The 27084-nt window shown below is 57.5% G+C and overlaps 1 protein-coding gene across 1 annotated transcript in view; it reads left to right on the top strand.

The window, feature by feature from the left end:
* The window catches only part of HSPG2 (heparan sulfate proteoglycan 2), a 100874-nt gene that overhangs the window by 58303 nt on the left and 15487 nt on the right, over positions 1-27084 (top strand). The window contains exons 35-70 of the mRNA XM_065874608.1: positions 133-324; positions 5966-6058; positions 6383-6463; positions 6688-6918; positions 8593-8706; positions 10116-10243; positions 10387-10473; positions 11462-11520; positions 11711-11878; positions 12032-12142; positions 14112-14212; positions 14311-14491; positions 15360-15485; positions 15631-15783; positions 15864-16006; positions 16334-16469; positions 16550-16704; positions 16923-17073; positions 17863-18014; positions 18100-18241; positions 18691-18836; positions 19014-19149; positions 19247-19398; positions 20542-20677; positions 20814-20965; positions 21328-21466; positions 21558-21709; positions 22301-22436; positions 22554-22705; positions 22941-23079; positions 23694-23845; positions 24060-24207; positions 25247-25398; positions 25820-25961; positions 26291-26442; positions 26829-26970. Of these exons, the coding sequence (XP_065730680.1) occupies positions 133-324; positions 5966-6058; positions 6383-6463; positions 6688-6918; positions 8593-8706; positions 10116-10243; positions 10387-10473; positions 11462-11520; positions 11711-11878; positions 12032-12142; positions 14112-14212; positions 14311-14491; positions 15360-15485; positions 15631-15783; positions 15864-16006; positions 16334-16469; positions 16550-16704; positions 16923-17073; positions 17863-18014; positions 18100-18241; positions 18691-18836; positions 19014-19149; positions 19247-19398; positions 20542-20677; positions 20814-20965; positions 21328-21466; positions 21558-21709; positions 22301-22436; positions 22554-22705; positions 22941-23079; positions 23694-23845; positions 24060-24207; positions 25247-25398; positions 25820-25961; positions 26291-26442; positions 26829-26970 (5032 nt within the window). The remainder of the gene's footprint in view (positions 1-132; positions 325-5965; positions 6059-6382; positions 6464-6687; positions 6919-8592; positions 8707-10115; positions 10244-10386; positions 10474-11461; positions 11521-11710; positions 11879-12031; positions 12143-14111; positions 14213-14310; positions 14492-15359; positions 15486-15630; positions 15784-15863; positions 16007-16333; positions 16470-16549; positions 16705-16922; positions 17074-17862; positions 18015-18099; positions 18242-18690; positions 18837-19013; positions 19150-19246; positions 19399-20541; positions 20678-20813; positions 20966-21327; positions 21467-21557; positions 21710-22300; positions 22437-22553; positions 22706-22940; positions 23080-23693; positions 23846-24059; positions 24208-25246; positions 25399-25819; positions 25962-26290; positions 26443-26828; positions 26971-27084) is intronic.

The following is a 27084-nucleotide window of genomic DNA, read 5'->3' as shown; positions in this document are numbered from 1 at the left end:
TTTCCCCATTATTTCTGTCCTAGCCCTGGTCTCACCATCCCCCCATTCCCCACTCTAATGCCCATCCCTGCCCCTCCCCCACCAAGATGCCTGCCCCAGTGCCCAGGCTGACCCTTGTCCTTCTGCTGCCAGATCTCCACCCACTTTGCCCCTGGGGACTTCCAAGGCTTCACCCTGGTGAACCCACAGCGGAACAGCCACCTGACAGGAGGCTTCACCGTGGAACTGGTGCCCGAGGGTGCCCAGCTTACTTTTGGCAACTTCGCTAACCTTGGCCACGAGTCCTTCTACTGGCAGCTGCCGGAGACATACCAGGGAGACAAGGTGTGACATGCAGCAGGGCCTGGCAGACCCTGCCTGATCGCCAGCTCTGAGCCAGGCCCCTGCCAAGCCCTGGGGCTAGCAGGGACTCAGACACGAGTTGACCTCAGAGCAGTTTAGGCTGGCAGGGAGGCATCAGCCATGTCATGGTTAAGCGTGCAGCCTTTGGGGTCATATAGGCCTCGGTCTAAACCCAGCCCTGCCACTTCCCAGCTGGCTGCCTTTGATAAACCTCAGCTCCAAAGCAGTTCGGAGGATTAGAGCTCATGCCTCGTGCCTGTTAATGATTATTAGCTTTCGCGCAGTTAGCCAACAAACAGGTCCTGAGTGAGGCCCTGGAAACACAAGGACAAGTGAGACAGTTTCAGTTTCATTCATTTGCTCACACATGGAATTCCCTCTGTGCTGTCAACCCTGTGCTTGGTGTTGGGTAATTCTTATTAGAGGTCGTATTTACTGATCTCTTACTCTGTGCTGGGCACTGTTGCAAGCACTTTTACATGTCATAAATCACAACTGTATGAGCTAAGTACAACTACTGCCCTGTTGCATAAGTGAGAAGACTGAGGTGAGAGAGGTTAGGTGACTTCCTGGGCTCCCACAGCCTGAAGGTGGCAATGCTGGGATTCCAACCAGGTCAGAGGCCGCCCTTAAATACTACACTAGTCGGAGTCTTTGCTCCTCCAGTGTCATGGTCTAGCGTGGAGGTGATGGGGCGATGGTGTTAGTGGCACGGTGGGGCGCAGGGTCTTGGGCTGGACTCCAGGACGGCCGCCCAAATGGGTTCTGTGAGTGGTCAGAGCCACCTGGGGGCACCCAGCGAAAGTGGGTCTTGGTACAGGCATCCCCTGCTGGCTGAGGCCGGTGTTCAAGCAGATGTGTCCCCACACCCAGGGCCCCAGGAAGGTCAGGGACACTTAGGAGGGGGTGTTCAAGGCTGCCCTGTCCCTGTTCCTTGGACAGACCCATGTATCCCAGCCTCCTCCCAGGGCTGGCTGCCTTTTCTCCTCCTCTCCTGGCCTCCGTGTCTTCCTCCCTACTGCCCTGCAGCTCCAGACCTTTCTCTCTGTCTCTCTGACTCCCTCTCCTGGCATTTCCCTGTGCCCCACAGAGGGAGGCATATTTTGCGCGGACGCGACAGGCTCACCAGGTAGGCCCGCAATCTGAGTGGTGTGAAACTGATGTGACGTGGGCATGGTGTGTTCTTGGATGCCCTCAGCCCTGCGTGGGGAGGTGCCCAGCGCCCCGGGCAATATGGGTGCACGTGGACCCAGGTCGTGACCGATGGCGCCCGGTCAGGGCACTGCTGTGCCCAAGCCCTGTGATAGCAGGAGTTAGAACCAGGAGGGGTATGTGCCTCATCTACTGTGTGGTCTGGTCCTGGTGCCAGCTGTCTGTGGCCAGAGTGGTGGCTGAGTTAGCCAGGAAACTAACTTGATGCTAAACCATGTGACTATACCTGGCCCACCAGGTTACCCCTGCGCTGTCTCCCAAGCAGCCTACATTAACCATCTGTGTCTGTATGGCCCTCCATGGCCTGGAGTTAACCCTGTGTGCCAGCCTGGAGAGGGGAGCATGCGTCTTTCTCCCCAGTCCGCGTGGACCTTTCTGGCCGCCATATCCACGGGGAGAGGACACCCCCCAGGGCTCCAGCTCTGGGGCTACGGGAGGGTATGAGCTGGCCTGTGCCCTCTACCCGTCAGAACTGCACGTCCCTCTCAGAGGAGCAGTTGCAGGCAGTTGTGGCTGCTGGGAGGATCCTGGGGCCCCCACAGGGCAAGGGCCGGACACAGTGGCTGTCACAGGGGACAGCCAAGGCCTGGCTGGGGACAGCCTCTGTCTAAGGGCCCCAGGGAAGCAACCAGAGAGCACAGTCCAAGTAGGAGCTTGGGGCTGAGGCGCTGGCCTTCCTGGGTTATTTTCCCCCAGGCCAGGCCAGGCCCCAACTTGATGCCTGGACCACTCCAGTGTTGCCCTTGGGAAGCATTACAGAGCTGTGAGTGGCTTGGGCTGGTACCATGGGCATGCACGGAACGTGAGGCCCAAGGAGCCGTCTCGGCACCATATATGCCCCTGGGGCTGCCTCCAGCCCCTCTAGCCTGAGCTTGGGCAGAACTGTCTGCCCCTCTCTTACCAGGGGCACCCACTCTATGAGCTTCTCCCCGTAGTCCGGGCCCATTCCAGGGAGCTCCACCAGTCTCACGGGGAGCAAAAGGGCAGCAGGTGCAAAGGCCAGAGCTTCAGGCATCGGCACTTGTGAACAGATAGCACAGGTGTGGGCGGCTGGTTGGGCCTGGCACGACCAGGGGGCAGGCAGAGCCTCATGGTGTCCTTTCTGTCCTTCTGCTCCTTTCCTCTGTCCTCCCTCTCTCGGTCCCCCAGGCGGATGAGGCCCAGAGGCGGATGGATGCTGAGATCTGGCAGCTCCTTTCCAGCTTTGCTGTCCACCCCCAGGCCCCTCCCCAGGGGCTCTCGCCCCATCCCCAGCCGGCAGCTGCTCTGCAAGCAGCTCTGCTCTCCCCCTCCCCCTCCCCCTCCCCCTCCCCCTCTGCTTCTCTGTCTTCCTCAGCAGGCTCTCAGGTATGTGCCAAAGCACCCACCAAGGGACACCCCCCCACACCCATCGTGTTTCCTAGACTTCAGTTTTTTCTGAACCAATTTCACAAATTCTGCCATTTCTGCACACCACTTGGACAGTTATTTACTCCAGTTTTTTCTTTCAACCAATCATATACCAACTCAGTTATGCTAGCTTTACATTTTTAAATACACATTAAAATAGCCACTGAATTTTATTTATTTATTTGTTTGTTTATTTATGGCTGCCTTGGGTCTTTGTTGCTACACACGGGCTTTCTCTAGTTGCGGTGAGCGGGGGGTACTCTTCATTGCGGTGCACAGGCTTCTCATGGCAGTGGCTTCTCTTGCAGAGCACGGGCTCTAGGCGCGTGGGCTTCAGTAGTTGTGACACGCGGGCTCAGGAGTTGTGGCTCTTGGACCCTAGAACGCAGGCTCAGTAGTTGTGGCGCACGGCCTTAGTTGCTCCGCGGCATGTGAGATCTTCCCCGACCAGGGACTGAACCCGTGTCCCCTGCATTGACAGGTGGATTCTTAACCACTGTGCCACCAGGGTAGTCCCAAAATAGCCACTAAATTTTAAAATGTTCTCTGGTGTGCCCCGTAAATCATCTTGGGATCCTCAAGGGGCATAGCACCAGATGTGAGGAGACACCGACCCAAACCACGGCCAGCGAGAGCAGTTGGGGTGTCTGGGTCTAGACAGGGGAGCAAGTTGTCCAAAGAGCTGGGCCAGGACCTAAGCTGTGGGGCTGGGGGTGGGGTTTCTATCCCTCTGCCCTCCTGGGTCTCCCTCTGGGGTCTGTTCTCACCCCCGTCGGGACCATCTCTGACCTTTTGGCCCCCAACCTGTTCGATCCACTCTCACCACCTGTCCTTCTGTCCTAGTTCTCTCTCTTCTACAAAGGCTTCTCTCTGCTTCCTGAAAGCCTCTATTATTGGCAGCTGCCCAAAGCCTTCCTGGGGAACAAGGTAACAAGGATTTGGGGGGGTGGGGGAATAGGGGTGTCATCAAATCCTAAAATATCAGAGGGCCCTTTGTCAAAACCTTTTATGACACAAATGGGTAGACCAAGGCCCAGAGGGCGGTCCCACGTTCAGGTCAAAGTAGGGCTGAGATCAAACCCAGCTCAGCTCTTACCCTTCAGCGAGCCACAGTCCCCTGGCAGAAAGGCTGTCTTAACTGGGAGGTAAGGCACCTCTTCTTTGGTCTCCCTTTACCCTGTATCCAGATCACTGACCTAGCTCTTGGGACTGCATTCATTCATTCAAGAAGCATTAAGTACTTACTGTGTGCTGTACTGTATATGGGCAGGATGAGACCCTGGCCTCCCAGAGTTCAGTGTTACTCTGATTATCATCCCTGTCATGCCGGCATCACCGTCATCCTCCTCGTCATTATTAGTATTAGTACTGCATTTGTACTAGTACGGTTCCAGAAGTGATTCAGAGTGCCTCTTAAGAATACACGCAATATGCAAGAAAATAACATTCAGAGAAGCAGACGAGACAGGCTGGTTCAGGGGGAAACGAAGGTAGGAAGCTTGCTGGAGCCAAGGTGGAGCTGGGCGCAGTGAGCGGAGTTAGCAAGCGCTGAGGCTGTGTGCTCAGCAGGCCCTGTGTGGAGTGCAGAGTTTTACGTGGCCTGCATTACTTAATCCTCATACTACCTTTCAAGGTAGGTATTATTTTTATTCCCACTTCCATAGGAGGAAAGTTGGGCTCAGAGAAGTTAAGTGACTTGCTCAAGGCTGTCCAGCCAGTAGAGCTGGACTTGAACCCCAGTCTTAGACTGCAAGGTCTGCTCCCGTTGCCACCCTGCTGTACACACCTGCAGCTTGGTCCTAGACGTGGCGATGAACTTGCTGGCATCCAAAGAAGACGGGAAACCAGCTGTTTCATGGTTATCTGGTTATGCCCCTAAATTCCTTACCTCGCCCTGAGCTTGTGGAGAACATCCTCAGGGCCTGTGTAGCCCAGGGCCTGGCATGTCATCAGTAGGTGTTTAATAAATGCTCACCAACTGAATGAACACAAATGAGCAAATGGGCTAGGCCTGACACAGTGTGGTATTGACCTGAACAACTGCCCTAGCGGCAGAGGAGAGAAAGGAAAGTCCTGTGGGGCAGAGCTGGGGCCTTGGCTGCCCAGGTGGAAGCCCCCAGCAGCCAACGTAAGGCTCTTCCAGTTGTGAGCAATAGGAGACCCGAGTCCAGCTGGCTTGCCCGCAACGAGTCCAGCTGGCTTGCCCGCAATGAAGAATCTATTGGCTCATGAAAGTGCAAAGCCCAAAGATAGCTGGTATCAGGCATGGCTTGATCCAGGAGCTCATTAGGACTTTATCTCAGCTGGCATCATTCTCCAGCTTCCAATCTGACTAGTAAAGGGGGTTTTTCTGTTGCAGTAGAAAGGGCAGAAGTCCCAGTTCCACATGTTCATCCCTGCTGGAGCAGAGAGAGGGAGTGGTGGAATGTGCAGACGGGCCAGACCTGGCTCACGTCTCCACTTTAGAGGAGGAGGGGCCGGGCTCCTCAAACCACACAGGCTGCCTGTAGAACATAGTTTCCTTTAAAGGAAACCAGGACTACAGTTTTCAAAACAACGGGGAAAATGGACTCTGAGCAAACAAACAAAACCCACCTACCCAGGAGGCAAGAGTTCTGAGGGGCAACTTGCAGCATCCCCTTGCCCCCGCCATGGCTGAGAACTTTTGAACCTTCTGCAACCTCCCTGTGGTGGTCACAGTCATTACCCCTGTCTGCTTTATGGGAAATTCCTTTAATGGAAGGGACTTGGAGCTTGCTTGCTGGGATCGTGAGACAGTGGGAAATGGGGAACCCCATAAAACAGAATAGAGGCTTCTCAGGGTCACTGCCACCAGGTCTGAGACTGTGAAGGAACTGATAGATGTCCTGTCACTTAGGCAACCACCGGCCTCCGGTTGGGTGGGGAGGACAGCACGGGTGCAGAAAGGCTTCCAGAGACTCTGCCCCCCTCACCTATCTGGTCGCACACACCCCAGAGGAGGGCAGAGTCAGGTTGTGACTGCAGGGCTTGCCTCTTGCAGGTGGCAGCCTATGGTGGAAAGCTGCGGTACACCCTCTCCTACACAGCGGGGGCCCAGGGCAGCCCGCTGTCTGACCCTGATGTCCAGATCACGGTGAGCACGTGGATTCCACGCCGAGTGGGCAAAAGGGGAAGGTGGAGGCTGGGGGTACCCTCAGTGTTCCTTTCCTTTCCGTCCAGCACTCAGCTGGCCTGGCACCCACCCACTAGTTAGGCCCATGCCCCCGCCCCACCATCTGTTTGGACACTATGTAGGCAGAGGCCCAGCTGCTGGAAGATGGGGTAGTGGGCACGTACCTGACTCCTTTGGGTACGTGAGCTTGGGAGATTGGAGAGGTAGGAGACTGGGATGGGGAGAGGAGCCCACTATCCCCGAGAGCCCCTCAGCCCCCTCCCAAGCCCACTCGTGTCTCCCCAGGGCAACAACATCATGTTGGTGGCCTCCCAGCCAGCACTGCAGGGCCCGGAGAGGAAGAGCTACGAGATCATTTTCCGAGAGGTGAGAGGCACCCGGCCGCACCACGTCTGACCCTCTGCACCCTCCACCCTGCTTTGGAGCCTGGCTTTGACGCCAGCTACCCTGCCTCTCACTCCCCCCATCCTCAGCTAACAGCCCTTGGCCAGTGCCTGGAAGGCAGGTGTTGGGGCTGGGGGCACTGCAGAAACAGCACACAAAGCCCAACGCCCCTCACCCCCATTTGCTGTCTTCCCCCACCAACCCAGGAATTCTGGCGCAGGCCTGATGGGCAGCCAGCCACCCGTGAGCACCTCCTGATGGCACTGGCTGACCTGGACGAGCTCCTGGTCCGGGCCACGTTCTCCTCGATGCCACTAGCAGCCAGCATCAGCGCGGTCAGCCTGGAGGTCGCCCAGCCCGGGCCCTCGGAGGGACCCCGGGCCCTTGAGGTGGAGGAATGCCGCTGCCCCCCAGGCTACGTCGGCTCGTCCTGCCAGGTGAGTGTGACCGGCCCAGATGCCTCTGCGCTAACACAGCTGGATCAGCAAGCGGTCAGCTGGGATTTCCATGGCCACCTGGGATTACTGTCATAACTTTAGTATACTCAGCAACATCTCATTTATTCTTCCCAGCAGCACTGAGAGATGTGTAATTGTCCCCTTTTAACAGACTTTTTTTAAAATGAGGCGCTGAAGGGTGCACAACTTACCCAAGGGCACATAGCTACACTCTGCAGAGGTTAAGACCCAGCTCACGTTCCTAGGATGCCCGCCGGAGACAGACACAAGTTAGCCCAACGCAGAGCATGGAAATGCCTCAGCGTGGTGAACAGCGTGGACTGGAGTAGCATTCTAGGCAGGGAGGGCAGAAGAAGCAGAAGCCCAGAAGGAGGAATGTGTGGGGACATAGCCTGCGATGCAGAAGGGTCACCCCTGGAAAGCTGAGTGGGGGGTGCTTCCTCAGGCCTGGAGCAAGGCTTCCTCCAGCAGGGACTGCCAAGCTGCTGAGGGAGTGCTGAGGTCGGAACTGAACCCCAGGAGAATTCCTCTGCCCCCAGTGAATGAGATGGATGGGGCGGGGGAGAGACAGTGAGTCCTGTCGGGAGGGAAGGGCGGTAGGGGGTGGAAGAGAGGGCAGGCAGATGGAGGGACTCCAAGAACATTTGCAGGGTTCAGCTGGAGACTGAACACGAGGGCAGGGCTGGAGCCGACTGTTCACCGCTGAATCCCTAGGCACGGAGCAGGCAACCAGTGAACACTGGATGAATGAATGTGGAACTGGGGAAGGGGGATCGCAGGAGGGAAGGGGGCAGGGCTGCAGTGCCAAGTGGGTGGCAGGGAGGTCAAGTGTGGAAACAGCTAGCCCCCCACCCAACCGAGGAAGTCCCAGTGGGAAGTCCACATCTCTGCAGCTTTACATCTGCGCCCCTTTGCTGTGTCCACAAGAACTTTCAAGTCCAAATAGATGAACTTCACGTTCCTTGAGGTTATAAAATTTAACACATTTTGAAGGAGAACCCCTGGGGAAAGCAGAATCCTTGGTGCACGTTTTCCACAGTGAAGCAAAACAGATTTATAAACATCCCTTTGAAATGGTTGGGGAGCGAGGGCCTGGAGAGATTTCAAAGAAGGGGCAACGAATAGAAATTCATTATTGTCAGAACCCATGATTACTCACTTAGGATGTGTAAAAACGTCCTCGGTTATATGGGTGCCGCCTCTTTCACTTTACTGAGTAAATGTAAACATAGTCATAAAGGTCTTCGAGGACTCATTCCAAATCCAGGTCTCCTGAACTCCCTTTTTCCATCTCAGGGTTACGTTTTTCAATAAAGACCCTGCCAGAAGAATTTTCAGGGCTGAAGTCCTGGGGCTGGAGAAGGGTTCTCCATTAAGAATGAACTGTTATTTCAGTATATCTAGAGCGACTGGAGATGCCAGGCAGGATGGGGGCGACACTGTCCCAGCTCTGGAGTGTTGGAAAAGTGAAGATGGGGGAGGAGAGCTACCAAGAGGGGATGCTGGGGTGGAGAGCTGGGCCTGGAATTTCCCTGCCAAGAGCCAATGGGAGTCTAGATGGTGGAGGGGGGATGGAGGAGACAGGTTCTAGGTCTGCTGTCTCTGAGTGGGACCACAATGGAGACGGAGACCAACTCTCCCCTCTACCCCCAGGACTGTGCCCCGGGCTACACGCGCACTGGGAGTGGACTCTACCTTGGCCACTGTGAGCTCTGCGAATGCAATGGCCACTCAGACCTGTGCCACCCAGAGACCGGAGCCTGCTCGGTAAGACGCAAGCAGGACCGGGGCAGGGGTCAGCTTGGCTGGGCCTGGGTGGGGTGTCAGGGCTGGCTGTGGGATAGGGAGGGGTTTGGTTTGGATAGACCCAGATCCAGAGGCAAGGTCGTGGGGCACATCCCATGGGGAAAAGCGCCTGGCCCAGCAGGTCTGGGCATCGAGGGGTTGCAGGCATGGTGGGGTGGCCAGCACTATGGAGTAACATCCTTCCTTATAAAGAAAACTTTGGGGGAATTCCCTGGCGGTCCAGTGGTTAGGACTCTACGCTTCCACTGCAGCGGGCACGGGTTCAGTCCCCCGTTGGGGACTCGAGCCGCATGGCATGGCCAAAAAGAAAAGAAACGAAAACTTTGGTTCCTGCTATTTCTTATCACCAAAGTGACACATGTTTTCTGTAGAAGAATCAGACTATAGAGATAACTTAAAAAGAAAGTAAAAATTCCCTGAAATCTGCCACCTGGAGGTAATTACCGTCAGTGTTAGGCTGTGGAGCTCTTTTGCTCTTTTTCTGGGCAAATATTTATGCAGATTAGCGTACCTTTTGTTTTACAAATAACCATAGGTTCACTGTGTTTTATGATCAACTTTTTTCACTTACAAAGGTCATGACTTTGAATATTTCAGTAGTACGTCTTTTGGGTTTTTTTTTTTTGTTTTTTTGCGGTACGCGGGCCTCTCACTGCTGTGGCCTCTCCCGTTGCGGAGCACAGGCTCCGGACGTGCAGGCTCAGCGGCTATGGCTCACGGGCCCAGCCGCTCCGCGGCATGTGGGATCCTCCCGGACCGGGGCACGAACCCGTGTCCCCTGCATCGGCAGGCGGACTGTCAACCACTGCGCCACCAGGGAAGCCCTTTCAGTAGTTTTTTATACCTGAACTTTTCGGAGTGGTGTATGTATAGCTGTCCAGGGTATGTGGTCAAGGACCAGGGGTTGACAGAGCCACAAGCTAAATATGGAATGAGGAATATGCTACGTTAATAAAAGAAACATGGATCTCTTTGGAGGAAACATAAAACCCACACACGTTTTTACGATGAAGCACTTATTCCCAAAACTCCGCCCCCACATACTCACGTGGGGACTTTCCTCTGATATTACAGGTATTTAGATAGAAAAATGTAAGAAATGGAATCAGTATCATCCTTTTTGATAGCTATTTGGATGGGTGCTCTTTTTAATTTTCTCAGTTCTCTTTTCATGGTTTGTTTCCAGCATTTTGCTTTTATAAACACCACTGAGATGAACATCCTGTAGTGAAATCATTGTGCCCCTCTATGACTATCTCTTTAAGATAAGCTCACAAACATGGAATTTCGAGGTCAAGAGATTACAAAACTGTACAGTTTTTGGTAAATTTTGCCAAATAGCAAGTAGCTGACATCCTTGTGCCTCGCAGCAATGCCAGCACAACGCCGCTGGGGAGTTCTGCGAGCTGTGTGCACCTGGCTACTATGGAGACCCCACGGCTGGAACACCTGAGGACTGCCAGCCCTGTGCCTGCCCACTGACCAACCCAGAGAACATGTGGGTGCCCTTGCTCAAGGCTCAAGGAAGAACTACCACTTGTGGAGGGAGTGGAGGGCATTGAACTGACTTTTGGGGGAGAAGTGGAGGGAACAGGGTGGGGAGTGAGCGTCCCATGACCTGACCTTTTCCTCTTATCCCAGGTTCTCCCGCACCTGTGAAAGCCTGGGAGCTGGTGGATACCGCTGCACAGCCTGCGAACCTGGCTACACTGGCCAGTACTGTGAGCAGTAAGTTTGCAGATAGGAGGGATGAAGGGAGGGGGCATATGGTAGACTCCTAGGTGAGAGTCCTGGATGATGTTGCTCAGAAAGGTCCCTACCAGGATCATGTGCCTCCCCTGCTCAAAACCCTTCCAAGATTCCCCATTGCCCTTGGGACCAGCCCAAGCTCCTTAGGTAGCTTTATCACTCTTCAGTCTCATCCCACTTCTGACACCCAACTCTATACTCTAGCTGGGCTTCATTTCTTGACCTCTTCATGTTCATTTCTTTGCATGTGCTATTTCCTCTTCATGGAACATTCTTCACCCTCAAACCGCCTGTTCCTGGCTAACTCCTGTTTAGCCTTCCAGGCTCAGCTTTATTCCCTCATTCAGCACATTTTTATTGAGCATCTACCGTGTGCCATGCAGTATGCCAAGGTGTTGGAGATAAAGTAATGAGCAAAACAGATTCAGTCCCAGCCCTTATAGAGTTTCCCAACTGTAATGGGAGACAAGACGGTGAGTAATCATACAAATACACAGTTGCGACGGTGGTAAGTTCGCTGTGGAGCAAGTCCCATCCTCTGGGAAGCCTCCTGATTTTCAGGGCTAGATTAGTGCCTCCCCACCATGCCCTCTCAACCCCCATAGATGTCCATCACTCTCATTTACATAGTTTCCATGTTAGTTTCCCAGCAAGTCAGTTCCATAAGAGCAAGGACTTTATCATGTTTACTGTTAATGTTTCAATAACCTTGCATCGTAGTTGCTTAATAAACATTTGTTGAATGAACGTTTCCCTGAATCCGGCCTACTGACATTTCCACACACTCCCCTTTCTCAGCTCCCAGAGGCCCTGTGGTGGGGCTTTTTTGGTCTCTGAAGTCCTTCCAGAGCTCAGAGCTTCTTCACCCCATACTGGGCAGAGAGCTGAGCTTCTGGCTCCCCAAGTCCACTCTGAGGCACTGGGTCCCCTGGGGTCTGACACAGCCGGTCCTTGTTCCTCCTTACAGGTGTGCCACAGGATACGTGGGTAACCCCAATGTGCGAGGGGGTCAGTGCCTGCCACAGGGTAAGTGGGACCGTGGTCTTGGGTCGAGGTGATGGGCAAGGCAGGGGACCCAGGGAATTTTAGAGATACTAGGTCTGGGGAACAGGGTGAAGGGTTGGGCACACGCGTCTTTGGGAGGGCAGAGATATCTGAGACAATGGTACATGCTGGGGGCCTCCTGCCTGAATGGCCTCTCCTTTCCCTACCCCAGCAGACCAAGCCCCGCTGGTGGTCCAGGTCCAGCCAACTCGGAGCGTAGTACCCCAAGGTGGTCCCCACTCCCTGCGGTGCCACGTCAGTGGGAGCCCACCCCACTACTTTTACTGGTCTCGTGAAGATGGGCGGCCCTTGCCCAGCAGCACCCAGCAGCGACATCAAGGTACACGTGGCCCCAGGCCCTTCGGCCATTCCAGTGGAAAGGGAGGCACAGGTCTGTCCCTGCCCTGCTGAGATCCTGTAGGGACCCACACGCAGGACTAGGTGGGAAAAGGGGTGCATCTGTACTGATGAGCTCCCATCTCCTTGCCACCAGGCTCCGAGCTCCACTTCCCCAGCGTCCAGCCTTCAGACGCTGGAGTCTACATTTGTACCTGTCGTAATCTCCATCATGCCAACACCAGCCGGGCAGAGCTGCTGGTCACTGGTGAGTTTCCAGTCCTCTGTCCACAAGACTGCCTGTCTTGGGATGGGCTGCAAACTGCAGACCATCTACCAGAGGGGATGGTGGACGAGGACACTGGCCAGGAAGATGGAAAGAGGTGATGGGTCAAGGCTGATGTTAGAGGCAGAACTGGCAGGACTTGAGTCTGGTCGTTGAGGGAGAGAGAAAAGCCTAGGGGTCTGGATTCCAGCAGCTGGGCAGAGTGCCATTTACTGAGATGAGAGAGGATCCCACGGGAGGGCACCTTCATTTGGGCTCTGCCAAAAGCAGAGGCTGAGGCTTTGTGTGTACATAGTTTATTTGGTAAATGAAATGAAACAGGGAAGAGAAGGCATCCAATTAACGGTGTGTCATTGAGCACATTCCCACCTAGAGCAGTTGTTACTGAACGCAGCCGAGGCAGCCCCGGGAAACTCCAGAGTAAAACATGCTCCTTGGAGTCCCCCTGCCCTCCGCCCTAGGGTCCAGGGAGCTGGCGTATGTGCACACCAGCTCGTATCAGTCACTGACTGGGGCCTGTTCCAGTAGCATCGATTCCCCTGCATTCTGTCCCACCTCATGGGCACACACAATGGTCACCAGTGGCCTGAGAAAACCCTCATGCAAAGAAATGCAGCGGCTGCAGAAGCCAGGCAGGTTGGTTCTGGAGTGACGAGCGGACATGGGTGGGGCCCCAGCAACACCTGCCACCAACAGGTCCGAGGGAACCACAAGTTTGGTTTTGGACTTGTTAACGTTTGAGAAGCTTGGGGAAACATTGAAGTAGGTACATCAGGTGGGCATTTGGATATGTGAATCTGGAACTCAGGAAAGAGGCCCTGGCCAGAGAAGTGAATTTGGGAGCTGTTGGCATAGGGATGGGGCAGGATGAAATTACCCAGGAGAGTGTAGCTCGAGGACAGGGCCCAGAGCAGAGCCCCAAGGAGCTCCAACTGGAACAAATGGAGGAGGGAGGACAGCAAGAGAGTAAGCAGGGGCAGCCAGCAGACAGGAGGAGGCCGGGGGACATGGTGAGTTGGAAGTCAAGAGGGGAAACAACTTCCCAGAGAGAGTGGCCGACCTCACCAGATGCCCCGGGAAGGTCAGCTATAGACAGAGAAATAACCCTTGGAGGTCATGCCTTGACAAGAGCGGTTTGCAGTGGAGAGATGGGGTAGAGACTGGATGGGAGTGAGGCAAAGAAGGGATGGGAAGGCAGCCAGTGTAGACAACTCTTTCAAGACTCTTGGCTCTGAAGGGAGGCCAAGAAATGGGGCAGTAGCTGAGGGGTGTATGGGTCAAGGGGGCATTTTCAGAGATGGGAAATTCTAGAACACATTTGTCTGTGGAGCAGAATGATCCCATGGGGAAGGAAAGGAGAGGGCACAGCAGGGGGAGGGGGTCCTTGGGAGGGGCTCCAGCACTCAGGAAGGGGAGTTGAGGTGGGGTGGGAGGTGGGGAGAAGTCTCATCCTTCAGGGGCCAGGAAGGAGCGAGGTGGGTAGATTTGGGAACGTGGAAAATTCCTGACTAATTGTTTCAGTTCTCTCAAGAAGCGTGAGTTGAAGCCATGGAAGCGGAAGGGGGTTTCAGGAGGGTGGAGAAGTTGGGAGCAGGTGTGAAATGGTTGTTTGGGAGGATAGAAACTCAAACCAGGCAGAGAAGCCCAGTTGGAGTGAAGTGCAAAGTGTTAAGAGCTCATTTGTGGTCTGTGATCATGAATTGGAGCCAAGGGGATCATGGTGTGATGTTCTCTGATCACAGCCTGCTGGATGCTCAGTGCCAGCAGGAAGAAAGTAGATGATGGGTTTCGGCCAGGATGAGGGAGGGCGGTGCCAGGGATTGGAATGGAATCTAAGCCAGACTGGGAAGGAAGTGACATCCGGATGGGGTGATGAAGAGGGAGAGAAAGTGGCCACAGGACAGCGACCTAGCCAGCACCCAGCTCACTGGGGGACCTCCTGTCCCGGCAGAGGCTCCCAGCAAGCCCATCACAGTGACAGTGGAAGAGCAGCGGAGCCAGAGCGTGCGTCCCGGAACCGACGTCACCTTCATCTGCACAGCCAAGAGCAAGGTGGGCGGGGCAGGGAGTGGGCATCAGTGAGGATCTGTCTTCTGGGGTCTCCAAGCCCCACCCGGACCCCCACCACATCTCCCTTGTCCTGCCTGCAGTCTCCGGCTTACACCCTGGTGTGGACTCGCCTGCATAACGGGAAGCTGCCAGCCCGAGCCATGGATTTCAACGGCATCCTGACCATTCGCAGCGTCCAGCCGAGTGACGCGGGCACCTACGTGTGCACCGGCTCCAACATGTTCGCCATGGACCAGGGCACAGCCACGCTGCACGTGCAAGGTACACTGTTCGTGTCCATGCCTGACCCACCCAGTCCTGACCTTCCTCCACACCCACCAAGACCAGTGACCATTTCTTCATTCAGCGGACAGTTTCTGAACTACAGTATGGCAGGTCCTGGCCTAGACTCTGAAGAAACAGGGGTGGGAGGGGACAAACAGGAGCTCTGCCCTCCTGCCCTCCCTGTTCTGTAGGGAACAAATGGACAAACAACATAATTACACGGGTGACCAGTGCTGGGACAGGAGTAAACAGAGTGATTGGAAAGTGAGAAATGAGGTGGGAAAAGGGTGAGCTGTTCTCTGTGGGGTGGTTGGGGAGGGCCTCTCCGAGGAGGTGACATCTCAGCTGAGACCTGAAGGGAAGAGAAGGTGCTCAGCCACATAAGAGCTGGCAGACGAAGCAGCATGTGCAAAGGCCCTGAAGCACGAGCGTGTCGATGTGTCTGAGGGACGCAAGGCCAGCGTGGCTGGAGCCGTGGAGGCGAGGTGGGGTGAGGGACTTGAAGATGTGGGCAGAGGGTCACAGCAGGGAATTCAGATTTTGTTCTAAAAGCCACGGACAGGTCTTAAGTGGAGAAGTGACAAGACCCCACTGACATTTTTTTTTTTTTGGCCACGCCATGTGGCATGTGGGATCTTAGTTCCCCGACCAGGGATCGAACCCACGCCCTCAGCAGTGAAAGAGCAGAGTCTTAACCCCTGGACCACCGGGGGATTCCCCCCTTGACATTTTAAAGGCTCCCTCTGGCTGTTCTATGGACAAACGGCCACGAGGGGCTAGAGTGGAAGCAAAGAGAGCGGCAAAGAGGCTGTTGCCATGGGTCCCTCCCCAACGTGACCACATATGCTTTCTCCTCCCTCGTCAGCCTCGGCCACCCCATCTTCCCCCGTGGTCTCCATCCACCCGCCACAGCTCACAGTGCAGCCTGGGCAGCTGGCTGAGTTCCGCTGCAGTGCCACAGGGAACCCCACGCCCACCCTCGAGTGGACAGGTGAGGCCGTGGCAGGTATGACAGTCAGGGCCTGGCTCTCCTGCATATGGGGGCCAGCGGCAGGACTCTAGGCTGTGGACTTCAACCCCTGGGGGGCCTGGCAATGCCAATCCCAGTGGGTGCTGACCCCACCTCTCCACGTCAGGGGGCCCCGGTGGCCAGCTCCCTCAGAAGGCCCAAATCCATGGCGGCATCCTGCGCCTGCCAGCTGTCGAGCCCTCGGATCAAGCCCAGTACCTGTGTCGCGCCCACAGCAGCGCCGGGCAGCACGTGGCCAGGGCCGTGCTCCACGTGCACGGTGAGAGGATGGGGCTGAGGGTGGGCAGTTGGGAGCTCATGGCGGCCCAGAGAGGTGTTCTCACAGGGCTCTGTCTGCAGGGGGCAGCGGGCCTAGGGTCCAGGTGAGTCCAGAGAGGACCCAGGTACACGAAGGCCGCAGCATCAGGCTGTACTGCAGGGCTGCGGGTGTGCCCAGCGCCACCATCACCTGGAGGAAGGAGGGGGGCAGCCTCCCCCCACAGGTGAGGATGTCCGTGCGGTCCAGGCCCACGGGCTCAGCGGAGTCCTAGCGCTTGCCACCTGCCCCTCCCATGTCCTCTTCTGGTTCCCTTCACTTCCAAGATGGTGCCCTACTCAGACCTGCCGCTCCGTGCGTCCCGGTGGGTGGCAGCCGTCAGCCTCCTGCCCTGCTGCCTGGCTCCGCCCTCCTTGGTGCCCACCTGGGGCCCTCATATTGGCTTGGAGCTTGCCTCTACTCTTTATGCCCCCTCCTCCTGCCCTCCCTGACTAGCCCTTGCCAGGCTGCCTGGGCCCCTCGGGTGGCTGACCCTTCTCGCTGTGTGTGGCAGGCCCGGTCTGAGCGCACAGACATCGCCACGCTGCTCATCCCAGCCATCACTGCCGCCGACGCCGGCTTCTACCTCTGCGTGGCCACCAGCCCCGCGGGCACCGCACAGGCCCGGATCCAAGTGGTCGTCCTTCCAGGTGCGGGGCCTTGGGGCTGAAGGAGTGGGAAGGCAAGCCAGGGTCCCCCCGAGGCCTACTCACTCCCCCTCTGCTCCCAGCCTCAGGTGCCAGCATCCCGCCAGTGAGGATTGAGTCCTCATCACCTTCCGTGACTGAAGGGCAGACACTGGACCTCAACTGCATGGTGACAGGGCTGGCCCACAGCCAGATCACATGGTATAAGCGAGGGGGCAGCCTGCCTCCCCACGCCCAGGTACGAGGGTCCCGGAGCCCGTGGCAGGGGACCTGGGGATGGTCCTTCACACAGCCTGGCACTCTGCACTCTGCACGAGCAGGGTCCGCCCTTATTTCCCTCCCTCTTCAGCTTCCCATGTGGGGTGGCTCCGAGCAGAGACAGGCACTGAGGCACAGAGGGAGTGCTGACCGCGGCCTCTCCCCATCCTCACATGCCTCTGTCCTTACCTGGCCCAGGTACATGGCTCCCGGCTGCGGCTGCCCCACGTCTCACCAGCTGATTCTGGAGAATACGTGTGCCGAGTGGAGAATGTGTCAGGCCCCAAGGAGGCCTCCATCATCGTCTCCGTCCTCCACGGCAGCCATTCGGGCCCTAGCTACACCCCAGGTGAGGAGCCAGTGGGGCTGGGTGGGGGCCGAGCCCTCCAACCTCCCCTCTGTTCCCAAGGCTGGTGTCTGTGGTCTCTTCGATGCCATCAGGACAAGAAGAGGCGCTCCAGGCAGGTTGCAACCCTCCACTCCCTGCAAGGAGAGATGAGGGGACTGAGGGTGGGGACAGGTTGACCTGACTTACCTGGGACCCCATGGGGAGGGTGCTGTTTTCAGAATTCATCAAAAAGCAGCCGAGTCAGGGTTGGACACTGAGTTGGGAGTCAGGCTGACCTGGATTCAAATGCTGGCTCTGCCCTTTATCAGCCTTGAACTGGTTATTTTACCTCTGGGGCCTCAGTTTCCTCACGTGTGAAATGGGGACAGCAGCACTACCACGTAGTGTGAGTACACGGCGTGCACTCTAAAGAAGGGAGTTGTGGCATTATTGTCTGCATCCTTTGGCCCCGCCTGGGCGCTAAAAGACTCTGGTTCCCTGCAAGCCAGAGCAGCTCATCACAGATCAAGGAGTCATGCATAGGCAAATGGGCCTTGAACTCCAAGTTGAAGGTCAGAGAGGGAAAGAGGGGTCTGGCTGGCCCTGCTGAGGCAGAAAAGCATGGTCCCAGCCCTAGAAGGCCTCCCATCTGCCCTCCCAAGCTAGGGCCTGGTCAGATCCCAGGGCCCTCTGCTCCAGGGCTGCAGGGCTGGGGCCCAGCAGCCCAGGCCTCTGACCAGCTCCTTTGCACCCCAGCTCCTGGTGGCGCCCCAGCTCCTGGTGGAGCCCCAGCTCCTGGTGGCGCCCCAGCTCCAGGCAGTAGTCAGCCCATCCGCATCGAGTCGTCCTCCTCTCATGTGGCCGAAGGGCAGACGCTGGATCTGAACTGTGTGGTACCTGGGCAGGCCCACGCCCAGGTCACATGGTACAAACGTGGAGGCAGCCTCCCCGCCCGGCACCAGGTACAGCAGCCCCCCAGGGCCAGCCCGCTGGAGGGGTTGGATGGAGCCGCTCAGGCCCCTCCTGACCCTCCCTGTTTGCACTCAGACCCACGGCTCACTGCTGCGGCTGAACCAGGTGTCCCCAGCAGACTCAGGCGAGTACGTGTGCCGCGTAGTCCTCGGCTCTGGGCCCCTCGAGACCTCCGTCCTAGTCACCATCGAGGCCGCCGGCCCTGGCTCCATCCCCGGTGAGTGACTGCCAGTGACAGGGCAAGCTGGGGTGGGGGGCGCCTGAGAGCCTTCCCAGGTGCTGAGGCCCTAGTGACTCCCGTTGCTGACGCGGGGAAGGGGGTGGCAGGAAGCCACACTGGGGCAGGAAGCCCACCTTGGGGCTGGCCACAGGGCCGGCCCGGGAGGACTCCACTTCTCTGAGTAATCTGCCGTCTTCCCATCACTGTTCTCTCTGGCCACATCACTCATGATTTTGCTCCTCCCTCAGTTATCCTCATCTCTCCCACTTCCTCGCTCCCTCTGCAAGGCTTGGCTCCTGCCCCAGCCCTCCCCTCGGGGTTGCTTAGCCGAGGACCTCAAGCCCGGGCCACTAAACCCACAGGCTGAACTGGCTCCAGGGTGAACAGTTCTTTCCTTCCCTTCTGGGGAGCGTCTGCTACCCTCCCCCCTTTCCCCACAGCCCCAGGACCCGTCCCGCCTGTCAGGATCGAATCCTCATCCCCCACGGTGGCCGAGGGGCAGACCCTGGATCTGAGCTGTGTGGTGCCCGGGCAGGCCCATGCCCCGGTCACATGGTACAAACGTGGAGGCAGCCTCCCCGCCCGGCACCAGGTACACAGTGGCAGAAAGGCAGGAGGGGGCCAGCCAGGCCAAGCTGTGGACAGTGGGTCGGCGGGGGCAGCCTCTGAGCTGAGGGGCTGTCAGTTCCCAGCTCAGTGGAACAGGGTGGGGGGTACCTGCTGAGCTCTGAGAAGCCCCCCTCTCACACCCCTGCCCATGGCTGTCCAGGTCCGCGGCTCCCGCCTGTACATCTTCCAGGCCTCACCAGCTGACGCAGGCGAGTATGTTTGCCGGGCCAGCAATGGTGTGGAGGCCTCCATCACAGTCACGGTAACCAGGACCCAGGGAGCCAACTTCGCCTACCGTGAGTGGGACTTGCAGGCTGCGCTTGGACAGAGAAAGGGGTAAGGCGGGGGAAGCTGCAGAGAACTGGACTGACCAGGGACCGTCTTCTCTCCCAGCTCCTGGTGGCACCCAGTCCATCCGCATTGAACCCTCCTCCTCTCATGTGGCCGAAGGGCAGACCCTGGATCTGAACTGTGTGGTGCCCAGGCAGGCCCACACCCAGGTCACATGGCACAAGCGTGGGGGCAGCCTTCCCGCCCGGCACCAGGTACAGGACCGGAGGATGGACAGGCCAAGAAGGGAAAAGGAGGGAGGCCACTGGGGAGTGGAGGTCAAGGGTAGGGTGGGTTGGAGGCTCCTCTGAGACGGGGAGGCCTAGGACCCCATTGCACAGGTGTGTGGGGCAATGGTCCCAGCCTCTAGGACCAGCCAGCCTAGGTGTGACTGCTGCTTCCACCACTTCCTCGCTTGTGACCTTCAGCAAATTACTTAATCTCCCTGTACCATATTTTCAGCATCTGTAAAATGGTAATAATAGTACCTCCCTTACAGAATTATCTTAAGGATGAAATGAATTAATTTATATGCAAAGTGCTCAGAGCTCTGGCTCATAGAAAGTGCTATGAGCTGTTACTACTGTCATATCATTAGCTATTTTTTTTTAATATTTATTTATTTATTCATTTGGCTGCGCTGGGTCTTAGTTGCAGTGTGCAGGATCTTTAGTTGCGGCATGCGGGATCTTAGTTGTGGCATGCAGGATCTAGTTCCCTGACCAGGGATCAAACCTGGGCTCCCTGCATTGGGAGCACGGAGTCTTAATCACTGGACCACCAGGGAAGTACCATCGTTAGCTGTTATTATTGATATATTTTATAGAATTTAGGATGCCACTGATTGCAAGATGCACCATTATTTTATGTACCTCTAAGGAGAAACAAAAAAAACTGCCATTTGTGATTGTAATTCACTGTGAGATGCATCTTGATTTCAGAGACTTTAAAAAGTATGTCTAGGGAATTCCCTGGCAGTCCAGTGGTTAGGACTCCATGCTTTCACTGCCAAGGGCCCGGGTTCGGTCCCTGGTTCGGTAGCTGGGATCCCGCAGGCCACACAGTGTGGCCAAAATAATAATAATAAAAGATAAAATAAAAATAATATGCAGGTTATCTTCTCCATCCTTTTTTTTTTTTTAAGTGTGTAAGAATTGATGGAGTGTGGTATTAGTGTTTGCCCAGTTCCCCGTGGCTCCTCTGGGCCACCCCTCACTCCTGGGACAAGACACCCGCTTCACCCCTGAGCAGGACAGAACTAAGAGCCAGTTCTCAGGCTCAGAGTGAGGCAGGGCTGCAGGTTATAGGTGCAGGGGTCCTAAGAGGGCCCCTTCTGACCTCACCTTCATTCTGGCCAGACCCATGGCTCACTGCTGAGACTCTACCAGGTGTCCCCAGCCGACTCAGGCGAGTATGTGTGCCGCGTGGTAGGTGGCTCAGTGCCCCTGGAAGCCTCCGTCCTGGTCACCATTGAGTCTGCAGACTCTGTGCCTGGTGAGTGGTGCTGGGGGGAGGCTTCCCACTCCAGCAGTGGCAGGACCCCAGAGACCAGCAGTCCCTACCTTCACTCACACCCTCCCCTCCCCCTCTCCTCCCAGCTGGGGACTGACCCTCTGCCCTCTGTCCCCAGCGCTGGGGGTCACCCCTCCAGTCCGGATCGAGTCGTCCTCCTCACACGTGGCTGAAGGGCAGACCTTGGATCTGAACTGCCTGGTTTCTGGGCAGGCCCACGCCCAGGTCACATGGCACAAGCGTGGGAGCAGCCTCCCTGCCCGGCACCAGGTAGGAGGTGGGGTGCTAAGGGGGGCCTGAAGGACTCTCGAGACTGCGGAGTAAGGAGCTTTGAGTTTGGACACTGCTTTGCCCCTCGCCTGGCCAGTCCTTTGACTTCCCTGATCCTCAGTGTCCTCATCTGCCAAATGGGCTCACACTGTCTACCTCACCTGCCCCATAGGTGGCAAGTGCCGGTCCCCCACTTCTTCCCACTGGACCCAGTCCCAACCCTCGGGCAAGGGAATTGAAGGGTCATGAATGGTGGTTCTCCCTGGAAGAGCTTCCCTAAAGCTCCATCTGGCCGGGTCTGGCTGGGATGGGTACCAGGGAAGGGGGTGGGAGCCTGGCTGTGAACCTGCCTCCCCTCCCAGGTACATGGCTCGAGGCTGCGGCTGCCCCAGGTGACTCCAGCTGACTCCGGGGAGTATGTGTGCCGCGTGGTCAGCAGCTCGGGCACCCAGGAAGCCTCCGTCCTCGTCACCATCCAGCAGCGCCTCGGCCCCTCCCGCTGTGAGTGTCTCAGGGGTCATAACAAATGGGCTGGGAGGGCCCCTCCACCCTCAGTGGCTCCCACACCCTGCCTTCCATCTCACCCTCCCAGCCCAGAGTGTGGTGTACCCCGTCCGCATTGAGTCGTCCTCAGCCTCCCTTGCCAACGGACATACGCTGGACCTCAACTGCCTGGTGGCCAGTCAAGCCCCCCACACCATCACCTGGTATAAGCGTGGAGGCAGCCTACCCAGCCGGCACCAGGTATGGAACCAGCAGGCAGGGAGGGCAAAAGCTGGGGTCACCGGCCCTGACGGGAATCAGGAAGAGCTGTCAACAGCCCGTCTGTGCTCATTCAGTCATTCAACAAACATTGAGTGTTCTTGCTGGACAGGCCCTGGACCAGTGCTGAGGATATGGAGATAAGTCCCACTGACCTCAGCTGGATCCTGTACTTCACTCACTCACTACATTTCCCTGAGAACCTGCTCCAGGCCAAGTCCTGGTCCTGGCACTAAGGATTCAAATGGAATGAGACCACTGCCTGCCCTCAGGGAGCTCACAGGCTAAAGGGTTAGGCAGACATGCCATGTGACAGCGCTATAATAGGCGTCACCGGGGAGGGCCTCAATGGGCTTTCTGCAGGGGTGACGGGTGAGAATAGTCCAAAGGCTGGAGACACTGTCCACCCAGCCCAGAGCCTCGGGAAGGCCACCGAGGGAGTTCTGAAGGAGGCCAGGGTGGAGGCTACCCCAGACAAGGCAGTGAGGCTCCCGGAGTCCGGGGGAAGCAGCAGCGGCAGCACCTGAGACATGGAGGTGCTGCCCGCACCCCCTGACACCTGCTCCCCCTCAGATCGTGGGCTCCCGGCTGCGGATCCCCCAGGTGACGCCCGCGGACTCGGGCGAGTACGTGTGTCATGTCAGCAACGGTGCCGGCTCCCAGGAGACTTCGCTCATCGTCACCATCCAGGGCAGCGGCTCCTCCCACAGTGAGAACTCCTAGGGCAGGGGGTCTAGGCAAGCGGATGCGGGGGAGGCAGCGAGGCGCCTGGCACCGTCACTCTTGTCTGACTCCGACTATGTGGTGCATTCCTCTCTGTCCCCAGTTCCCAGTGTCTCCCCACCAATCAGGATCGAGTCCTCGTCCCCCGCGGTGGTTGAAGGGCAGACCTTGGATCTGAACTGCGTGGTCACCGGGCAGCCCCAGGCCACCATCACGTGGTACAAGCGTGGGGGCAGCCTTCCCACTCGACACCAGGTACAGAGTAGATAGAGCCTGGCGGTGGGGTGGGCAGTTCAGGGACAGCCCCCCATGGGCGAAGAACCCGAAGCATTAGCTGGCAGTCCTCCTTCCTGCCCTGGAGGGGCTGGCAGTCCTCCTCCCTGCCTCTGGGTAGACAGAGGGTAGCCTCAGCCGGTCTGATGGAGGAGGCCTGAGCCAGCCGGTGACCCCTCAACCCCTTGACTCCCTTCTTCCTTATCCACACCCCTAGGCTCACGGCTCCCGTCTGCGGCTGCACCAGATGTCCGTGGCAGATTCAGGCGAGTATGTGTGCCGGGCTAACAACAACATCGATGCCCAGGAGGCCTCCATTGTGGTCTCAGTCTCCCCCAGCACCGGCAGCCCCTCTGGTGAGTCCGATGAAGACCCAGGAAGGGACTGGGAGACGCAGGTACCAGTGCTTCCCGGGGAGGAAAGGCCCTGTAGTCAGAGCCCTCAGACGAGGGCGGTGGTGCAGGACGAGGGTTCAGCAGAAGGATGCCAGGGTTCACATCCTGCCTGCACCACCAGGTACCTTGAGGGCGTGACTCTCCCCTCTCAGCTTCCGTACCCTCATCAGTGAAGTGGGGATGTCGATCATTCCATCCTCAGATACGTCCGCTATGGTGGCCACTAGCCATGCATGGTCATTAAAATTAGTTAAAATTCTAAATTCACATCCTCACATTTCAAAAACAAAGTGCTCAGTAGCTGCACATAGCTGGTTGCCACCGCACTGAACAGTGTGGATGATAGAACACTTCCGTCATCGCAGAAAGTATGTGAATTTTGTGAGGACTGAGTGAGTTAATGCACGTAAGGTACTTAGAACAGTGCCTGGCATACCGTAAGTGCTTAATAAAGTGTTAGCTCTTCTTACTACCTTGGGAGGGTGGAGGCTTCTACAGTTGAGGCTCCCACCAACCCAGGTGTTCCCAAATCTGACCATGACCAAAGCCCCGACTTGCTCTTTCTGTGCGCCCAGTCCCTGGTGGGGCCACACCCATCAGAATCGAGTCGTCATCTTCACACGTGGCCGAAGGGCAGACCCTGGATCTGAACTGCGTGGTCCCTGGACAGGCCCATGCCCAGGTCACGTGGTACAAGCGCGGGGGCAGCCTCCCCACTCACCACCAGGTATGGGAGTTGGGGGCAGGACATAGTGGGAGGGCTGCTGGATGTGCGGGCCCTGGCTAGGGGCCTGTCCCCCAAGCTCTGCCCGGGAAGGAGGGCCTGGGATCCCCTGTGGGGTGCAGTGCCTGCCTGCGTCAGAGGTTGGACCCTGGCCCCAGCCTTCAAGGATTCCAAGTGCCATCTCCTTCTGCTCCTCTCCCGTCCTGTCCCTGCTCAGGCCCACGGCTCACGGCTGCGGCTGCACCAGGTATCCCCGGCTGACTCGGGGGAGTACGTGTGCCGCGTGGTGAGCAGCTCTGGCCCCCTGGAGACCTCAGTCCTGGTCACCATCGAGGCTTCTGGCTCTGGCACTGTTCTCGTCCCTGGTGAGGATCCCTACAGTGGGGCTGGGAAGCAGGAGGAGGGAAGAAAGGAGGGCTCGAGAGCCAGGTCAAGTGGGCTTCATCCCTAGGGCCCGAGAGCACGGGCTGTGGAGTCCAGCTCGTGTGGGCGTGAGTCCCGGCTCCTCTGTCCACACTCTGAAATGTTACACAAGGGATTCCTCTCGGTGTGTCACTTTCCTCATCTGTAAAGTGGGGCTAGTAGAGCTCTTGCAGCAATTACACGAGTTCTTTAAAGGCTGGAATTGCACCTCTGGGATCTGAGAGGGTGATTTTAGGTGGTGCCCTGATTAAATATTTTTTTATATTAATAGTGATAACGTTAGGGAAAAAACATCAACACGTCAAACCTGTCATGATTGCATGGAAATCATTGCCTGTGATGGGGCTGTGTGTTTAAGGGTTTTCTTAAGTGAATCAGTTGAAAGTGTAAAGGAACTAATAGCACAGGAAGCACACGGCTGTAGCAGACACCGTGATAATAGTACCTGAATTGCTAAGTAATGAACGTGATATGCACTTGCCAGGTGCTGGGCCCTGGTATTTTTACACGTATTAACTCATTCCACCGTCACAATAACCCTTTGAAGTAGGTATGATTGTTCTCTCTGTTTTACAGTTGGGGAAACTGAGGCATGGAGAGGTGAAGTAGCTTTCCCAAGGTCACACAACTAATAAATGGCAGGACTGGGTTTTGAACCCAGGCAGTCTGGCCCCAGAGTCTGGGTTCTTAGCCCCGTACTACTCAAGTCTGGGAAACGTTAGTGATCTGTGTGGAGCTGCCTGGCCCTGAGCCCTGGCCGCCAGTGGTGCCGGGAGCACAGAGGATGGTGGGACCATTGTCTGGGGCTGGGCTGGGAGAATGAGGCGCCAGGCTAGCCCAGCTGCTCCAGGCTTCAGGGGAATGGGAAGGCGGGTATCAAGGCCGTCTGCCTGTGGCCTCTGGCCTGACCATCTGGGCACCCAGGGGCAGGGGCTGAGGACACAGGGAGTCCCAGCTCACTGACTTCTTCCTGTGCCCCAGCCCCGGGCGGAGCCCCACCCATCCTCATCGAGACGTCCTCCTCCCACGTGGCCGAAGGGCAGACCCTGGATCTGAAATGCGTGGTACCTGGCCAGGCCCACGCCCAGGTCACATGGCACAGGCGCGGGGGCAGCCTTCCCGCCCGGCACCAGGTATGGAGCCTGGAGAAAGCAGGATGTGGGCATTCCCACCCCACCCCGTCCCCTGCCCGGGAGGGAAGGTGGCCCCAACATCCGGGGCTTCAGGAAAATGGCAACAGGAGATCACTGGGACTCAGGAGTTCAAGAACAGGCTGGGCATGGTAGGGCCGTCACTGGCTGCCCAGTACCTTGGTGCAAATTAGAAAAGGACACCTCTTACTCAAGGCACTGGGCTTTCTCCTGCCAGGAAAAGCATAATAGTAAACATACCCCACAACGTCCAACGTCAAAGGGGGTCACCTTTGGCAGGAGGCAGTGCCCGCAATGGTTCACGACAGTCCTGGGGTACAGGTGTGAGAGGGCTGGGGCGTCTGACGGCCTTGGCCACCAGCCCCCCGGCTCACTCTCCCCACTCTCGGCCCACCCTGGCCAGGTCCACGGCCCCCTGCTGAGGCTGAACCAGGTGTCCCCTGCCGACTCTGGCGAGTACTCCTGTCGAGTGGCCAGCAGCTCAGGCACTCTGGAGGCTTCTGTCCTGGTCACCATCGAGGCCTCCAGCCCAGGCCCCATTCCTGGTGAGTGACAGGAGCGGCGGGCGGTTCTGGGCACAGGCTTGGGGGCCCCTGCCTGGCCTTGCTCCCCCTGCTTTCCAGCAGGGCTCTAGCCCTCGGCTCCAGGAAGGTCCTCCAGCCCCTCCCCCAGCCACTGGGAACCAAGGTCTCACCAGGGCATCTCAGCCCCCAGGGGACAGAGACCCTTCTTAGGTCACTGGTGCTCAGCCATGTCAGTCCCTCTCAAGCCACTGCACCTCCAGGAGGGCCAGCTGGCCCTCGGTGCCACCACCCTAGGTCTCTGCCTGCACCCCCGGAGCCACCCCTTTCTCACCCACCCATTGTGCCCACAGCCCCAGGACTGGCCCAGCCCATCTACATCGAGGCCTCCTCCTCCCATGTGGCCGAAGGACAAACCCTGGACCTGGACTGTGTGGTACCCGGGCAGGCACATGCCCAGGTCACGTGGTATAAGCGTGGAGGCAGCCTCCCCGCCCGGCACCAGGTACAGGGGCCAGGGGTGGGGAGAATTCAGGGCAGGCAAGTTTTGACCTGCAGTTGCCGTCTGCATCCCAAACCTTCTTCACACAAACCCTGGCATGCTTGGGGACCCCAGGGGATAAAATACTTTGCGGGGAGGAGTTCAGCAGCCTGGGGCTTGAGAGGCCTGGGTTTTTCTCCTGGCTTTGCTGCTGAATCATTTCCTACAGCAGTTACCTCTGAAAAGGGGATGGAGTGGACTTGTAGGATTCTGTGAATGAAGCTTCCTCATCTCCACCAGCTGGAGCCCTGAGCTCCTGAGAACTCTTGGGCACTGGCACAGCCGGGCTTGGGGACTTGCCCTGTCCCGAGTGCTCTGGCACGATGGCCACCCTCTCCTCACTCCGACAGACCCACGGCTCCCGGCTGCGGCTCCACCACGTCTCCCAGGCCGACTCCGGAGAATACGTGTGCCGTGTGGTTGGCAGCTCGGGCCCTGAGCACGAGGCCTCCTTCACGGTCACTGTCCCGCCCAGTGCAGGGTCCTCCTACCGTGAGTGAGGGAGACGCCACGGGCAGGGGGAGGCGGGGAGACACTGGGGCCGAGGAGTGGGGAGGGGAGGCGGGGGAGCCCACCCAGCCCTGCTGAGCGCAGCCCTCTGCCTCT

The sequence above is a fragment of the Phocoena phocoena genome, chromosome 1, assembly GCF_963924675.1.
Source record: "Phocoena phocoena chromosome 1, mPhoPho1.1, whole genome shotgun sequence".
NCBI lineage: Eukaryota > Metazoa > Chordata > Mammalia > Artiodactyla > Phocoenidae > Phocoena > Phocoena phocoena.
This window is presented reverse-complemented; position numbering and strand designations above follow the sequence as displayed.